Source organism: Oncorhynchus gorbuscha, unplaced genomic scaffold (genome assembly GCF_021184085.1).
Source record: "Oncorhynchus gorbuscha isolate QuinsamMale2020 ecotype Even-year unplaced genomic scaffold, OgorEven_v1.0 Un_scaffold_8622, whole genome shotgun sequence".
In the NCBI taxonomy this organism is placed as follows: domain Eukaryota; kingdom Metazoa; phylum Chordata; class Actinopteri; order Salmoniformes; family Salmonidae; genus Oncorhynchus; species Oncorhynchus gorbuscha.
In genome coordinates, this window is record NW_025751757.1 from 6,396 (window position 1) to 13,074 (window position 6,679).

At 39.8% G+C, this 6,679-nt stretch overlaps 1 protein-coding gene across 1 annotated transcript; it reads right to left on the reverse strand.

Moving 5' to 3' along the window:
- Positions 1-2,172: 2,172 nt before the first annotated feature.
- LOC124029985 (melanopsin-A-like) lies at positions 2,173-3,712 on the reverse strand. The gene is made up of 2 exons (XM_046341511.1): positions 3,582-3,712; positions 2,173-2,332 (listed from the first exon to the last, which is right to left on the reverse strand). Exons 1-2 carry the CDS (start codon positions 3,710-3,712, stop codon positions 2,188-2,190), a joined length of 276 nt encoding a protein of 91 aa, XP_046197467.1. The 3' UTR covers positions 2,173-2,187.
- Positions 3,713-6,679: the final 2,967 nt, after the last annotated feature.

Genomic DNA, 6,679 nt, shown 5'->3' on the forward strand with positions numbered 1-6,679 from the left:
TGTGTGTGTGTGTGTTCTCCTCTAAAATGTGTGTGTGTTTGTGTTCTCCTCTAAAATGTGTGTGTGTGTGTTCTCCTCTAAAATGTGTGTGTGTGTGTTCTCCTCTAAAATGTGTGTGTGTGTGTTCTCCTCTAAAATGTGTGTGTGTGTGTTCTCCTCTAAAATGTGTGTGTGTGTTTCTCCTCTAAAATGTGTGTGTGTGTGTGTGTTCTCCTCTAAAATGTGTGTGTGTGTGTTCTCCTCTAAAATGTGTGTGTGTGTGTGTGTGTGTTCTCCTCTAAAATGTGTGTGTGTGTGTGTTCTCCTCTAAAATGTGTGTTTGTGTGTGTGTTCTCCTCTAAAATGTGTGTGTGTGTGTGTTCTCCTCTAAAATGTGTGTGTGTTTGTTCTCCTCTAAAATGTGTGTGTGTGTGTTCTCCTCTAAAATGTGTGTGTGTGTTCTCCTCTAAAATGTGTGTGTGTGTGTTCTCCTCTAAAATGTGTGTGTGTGTGTGTTCTCCTCTAAAATGTGTGTGTGTGTGTGTTCTCCTCTAAAATGTGTGTGTGTGTGTGTGTTCTCCTCTAAAATGTGTGTGTGTGTGTGTGTTCTCTAAAATGTGTGTGTGTGTGTGTTCTCCTCTAAAATGTGTGTGTGTGTGTGTTCTCCTCTAAAATGTGTGTGTGTGTGTGTGTGTGTTCTCCTCTAAAATGTGTGTGTGTGTGTGTGTGTTCTCCTCTAAAATGTGTGTGTGTGTGTGTGTGTGTGTGTGTGTTCTCCTCTAAAATGTGTGTGTGTGTGTGTGTTCTCCTCTAAAATGTGTGTGTGTGTGTGTTCTCCTCTAAAATGTGTGTGTGTGTGTTCTCCTCTAAAATGTGTGTGTGTGTGTTCTCCTCTAAAATGTGTGTGTGTGTGTGTGTGTTCTCCTCTAAAATGTGTGTGTGTGTGTTCTCCTCTAAAATGTGTGTGTGTGTGTGTGTTCTCCTCTAAAATGTGTGTGTGTGTGTGTGTGTGTTCTCCTCTAAAATGTGTGTGTGTGTGTGTTCTCCTCTAAAATGTGTGTGTGTGTGTGTGTGTGTTCTCCTCTAAAATGTGTGTGTGTGTGTGTGTGTTCTCCTCTAAAATGTGTGTGTGTGTGTGTGTGTGTGTGTGTTCTCCTCTAAAATGTGTGTGTGTGTGTGTGTTCTCCTCTAAAATATGTGTGTGTGTGTGTTCTCCTCTAAAATGTGTGTGTGTGTTCTCCTCTAAAATGTGTGTGTGTGTGTGTTCTCCTCTAAAATGTGTGTGTGTGTGTGTGTTCTCCTCTAAAATGTGTGTGTGTGTGTTCTCCTCTAAAATGTGTGTGTGTGTGTGTGTGTTCTCCTCTAAAATGTGTGTGTGTGTGTGTTCTCCTCTAAAATGTGTGTGTGTGTGTGTTCTCCTCTAAAATGTGTGTGTGTTTGTGTTCTCCTCTAAAATGTGTGTGTGTGTTTCTCCTCTAAAATGTGTGTGTGTGTGTCTCCTCCTAAAATGTGTGTGTGTGTGTTCTCCTCTAAAATGTGTGTGTGTGTGTGTGTGTTCTCCTCTAAAATGTGTGTGTGTGTGTGTGTTCTCCTCTAAAATGTGTGTGTGTGTGTGTGTGTTCTCCTCTAAAATGTGTGTGTGTGTGTGTTCTCCTCTAAAATGTGTGTTTGTGTGTGTGTTCTCCTCTAAAATGTGTGTGTGTGTCTCCTCTAAAATGTGTGTGTGTGTGTGTGTTCTCCTCTAAAATGTGTGTGTGTTCTGTTCTCCTCTAAAATGTGTGTGTGTGTGTGTGTTCTCCTCTAAAATGTGTGTGTGTGTGTGTGTGTTCTCCTCTAAAATGTGTGTGTGTGTGTGTTCTCCTCTAAAATGTGTGTGTGTGTGTGTGTTCTCCTCTAAAATGTGTGTGTGTGTGTGTTCTCCTCTAAAATGTGTGTGTGTGTGTGTGTTCTCCTCTAAAATGTGTGTGTGTGTGTGTTCTCCTCTAAAATGTGCTTTAAGAGGCTTTCAGCATGAAGTTCATCAAAGGAAAACAGATCGATTCAGCTGAGGATGAGTGGAGATGCCAATTATATACCATCAATACAATGTCATTCAGAGAGAGAGACTCCAAACAAATTAACAGCCAAAGCTGCAGGAGTGGATGGACTTTATTAGTTGTCATTAAACCTCTATTAAGTCATTTGCCCTTCTCTCCCATAATCCCATTTCTATGGTTTACCTTTCTCTCCAAAGATCCACCTGTTGTGCATGCTGTTGATGAAGAAGATGGGGGTCTGAGTCACACACATGAGGAAGTCTGTCAACGCCAGGTTAATAATGAACATGTTGGCTGGAGTACGTAAACTCCGACTCCTGGAGGGGGGAGAGAGGGAGAGAGGAGAGAGATATAGGGAGGAAGGGAGAGAGAGAGAGAGAGAGAGAGGGAGGGAGGGAGGGAGGAGAGAGAGAGAGAGAGAGAGAGAGAGAGAGAGAGAGAGAGAGAGAGAGAGAGAGAGAGAGAGAGAGAGAGAGAGAGAGAGAGAGAGAGAGAGAGAAGAGAGAGAGGGGGAGGGATGGGCGGGCGGGGGGAAAGAGGGATAGAGGGAGGAGAGAGAGAGAGGGAGAGAGAGAGGTGAGGGGGAGAGAGAGGGGGTGGGGAGAGAGAGAGGGGGTGGGGGATAGAGAGAGGGGAGAGAGAAGGGGGAGGGGAGGTGGAGAGAGAGAGGGGGGAGTTGCGGGGGAGAGAGAGGGAGAGAGGGAGAGAGGGGAGGGAGGGAGGGGCGGGGGAGAGAGATAGAAATGGAGGGAGGGGCAGGGGGGAGAGGGAGGGGTGAGGGAGCAGAGGGTAGAGTAGAAGAGTCGGAGAGATAGAGGGAGATGGAGAGAGTGGAAGAGGAGGGAAGGAGGGGGAGAATGGTCCGTGAGAGAGAAGACAGGCTATGTTCACACTGCCCACAAAATGAGGTGGAAACTGAGCTGCACTTCCTAACCTCCTGCTAAATGTATGACCATATTAGGGACACGTATTTCACTCTCCAGATTACACAAGAATTTGAAAACAAATCAATTTTGATAAACTCCCATATCTACTGGGTGAAATACCACAGTGTGCCATCACAGCAGCAAGATGTGTGACCTGTTGCCACAAGAAAAGGGCAACAAGTGAAGAACAAACACCATTGTAAATACAACCCATATTGATGTTTATTTATTGTCCCTTTGTACTTGAATTATTTGCACATCGTTACAACACTATTTATAGACATAATGTGACATTTGACATGTCTTTATTCTTTGGAACACTTTTTATTGTTTATTTCACTTTTGTTTATGATCCATTTCATTTGCTTTGGCAACGTTGAATCCCATGCCAATAAAGCCCCTTCAATTGAATGTCATTAATAGCGAAGGAAGGAGTACATTAGCAATAGCAGCTATGGCCCAACTGTTACTGCTGTTGTAGCCTGAACACTCGTGTGTATGAACACACAACAGATTCAATCAAACATTATAGGGTTTTAAAGAAGCATGAAAACATTATTATGAAGGCAGGTACCTGTTTTATATAACAACCCATATTGATGGATTGGTTGGTTGATTTAGCGATTGATTGATCTCATACCTGCAGAAGGCATACATTACGAGGAAGTTTCCAACCATGCCTGTGATGCCGACGGCGAGGATGACGGACCCGAGGGTGTAGTGGTGGTGGTCTGGGACATCCACCGTTGGGAAGGGCCATCGCACTGTCATGGCAACCTAGAGAGAGAGAGAGAGAGAGAGAGAGAGAGAGAGAGAGAGAGAGAGAGAGAGAGAGAGAGAGAGAGAGAGAGAGAGAGAGAGAGAGAAAGAGAGACAGAGAGAGAGAGAGAGAGAGAGAGAGAGAGAGAGAGAGACAGAGAGAGAGAGAGATACAGGTGATTGTAATTATGAAACCAATAAAAGGAGCCCCAGTCTTTACTTTTTGTTCCTATATACAGTAGTTACTGTAATATATGTTGTTTTATACAGTAGTTACTGTAATATATGTTGAATGTTCCTATATAGTTACTGTAATATATGTTGAATGTTCCTATATAGTTACTGTACTATATGTTGCATGTTCCTATATAGTTACTGTAATATATGCATAATGTTCCTATATAGTTACTGTACTATATGCATAATGTTCCTATATAGTTACTGTAATATATGTTGAATGTTCCTATATAGTTACTGTAATATATGCATAATGTTCCTATATAGTTACTGTAATATATGTTGAATGTTCCTATATAGTTACTGTACTATATGTTGAATGTTCCTATATAGTTACTGTAATATATGTTGAATGTTCCTATATAGTTACTGTACTATATGTTGAATGTTCCTATATAGTTACTGTAATATATGTTGAATGTTCCTATATAGTTACTGTAATATATGCATAATGTTCCTATATAGTTACTGTACTATATGTTGAATGTTCCTATATAGTTACTGTAATATATACATAATGTTCCTATATAGTTACTGTAATATATGCATAATGTTCCTATATAGTTACTGTAATATATGTTGCATGTTCCTATATAGTTACTGTACTATATGCATAATGTTCCTATATAGTTACTGTACTATATGTTGCATGTTCCCATATAGTTACTGTAATATATGTTGAATGTTCCTATATAGTTACTGTAATATATGCATAATGTTCCTATATAGTTACTGTAATATATGCATAATGTTCCTATATAGTTACTGTACTATATGCATAATGTTCCTATATAGTTACTGTAATATATGTTGAATGTTCCTATATAGTTACTGTAATATATGTTGAATGTTCCTATATAGTTACTGTACTATATGCATAATGTTCCTATATAGTTACTGTACTATATGCATAATGTTCCTAATAGTTACCTATATAATGTTATATAGTTACTATATGTAATGTTCCTATATAGTTACTGTACTATATGTTGAATGTTCCTATATAGTTACTGTACTATATGCATAAGGTTCCTATATAGTTACTGTAATATATGTTGCATGTTCCCATATAGTTACTGTAATATATGTTGAATGTTCCTATATAGTTACTGTAATATATGCATAATGTTCCTATATAGTTACTGTAATATATGTTGAATGTTCCCATATAGTTACTGTAATATATGTTGAATGTTCCTATATAGTTACTGTAATATATGTTGAATGTTCCTATATAGTTACTGTAATATATGCATAATGTTCCTATATAGTTACTGTACTATATGTTGCATGTTCCCATATAGTTACTGTAATATATGTTGAATGTTCCTATATAGTTACTGTAATATATGCATAATGTTCCTATATAGTTACTGTACTATATGTTGAATGCTCCTATATAGTTACTTGAAGTTAATTGAACGTTTCAGCCAGTAGGTCTTCGTCAGACTGATAGTAAACGAGGTATAGGCAGTTGAAACCTAGTCTCTCTCACTGCACCATGAGTCTGTTGAAGGAGACTAGCCCAGGGCGTATAAAACCATGTTAATGTATTTCTAAGAATTGATATTCCTTTTATATTACATATTTATACCCAGCAACTGGGATTCCAGAAAATTGTTGAATATGTGCACACTACTTCTGAGAATGATCAAATGATCAAATCATGACAAGACTATAAACCTGTGAAATATTAAATGATCAAATAATGGCATATCTATAAAGCGTTTTTAACAAAAACTGTCATTATGTCTCTCTCTCCCTCGAAAGACTCTTGACTAACTCAGTGAATTAATAATGCCTGAGAAGTGGTGTTTGGAGGATATATTGGTGTATACTGGAAAACCGTGCCAATATATACTCCAAAGACCACCTTCAAAAAACATTACCACTTTTATGCACCAAATAATTATTGCCATAATTTCATTAAAAACTTTATTTTGATGAATTTATTCATACCATTTCATCCTTCCAAGAGATACTGTCCCGACACAAATCTAGTGTTGCTACCCACGCCGGCTGTTGGTTCGGTAGCCAGAGGTGTGACCCAGTCGTTAAGGATTTTTGTCTATGGGCCAGACATTTGTTCTACATGTTCTATTGCCATACTGACTGGCAACGTTCTTGTCCCTTGCTCGCTAGCTGGCCAACTACGGCTAACTTACAGTCACGTCAAACAGTGCAGCCAGAATAACAACAAAGAAGCTCCATTTGCATTTCTAAGCTGTTTTGTCATGACATTTATTTTGGATACATTCATAAGAATGAGCTGATGAGGCGTGATTTCACCTGGCATGGACAATGTGCTCTCTCTTCAAAACACTGTTGTTCAGAGGAGCTAGCCAACCACACAGCTAACACAATCACTTCAAACTGAAGCTGGACACTGTTGTTCAGAGGAGCTAGCCAACCACACAGCTAACACAATCACTTCAAACTGAAGCTGGACACTGTTGTTCAGAGGAGCTAGCCAACCACACAGCTAACACAAGAGGAGCTCACCACACACAGCACACTGAAGCTGGACACTGTTGTTCAGAGGAGCTAGCCAACCACACAGCTAACACAATCACTTCACACTGAAGCTGGACACTGTTGTTCAGAGGAGCTAGCCAACCACACAGCTAACACAATCACTTCAAACTGAAGCTGGACACTGTTGTTCAGAGGAGCTAGCCAACCACACAGCTAACACAATCACTTCAAACTGAAGCTGGACACTGTTGTTCAGAGGAGCTAGCC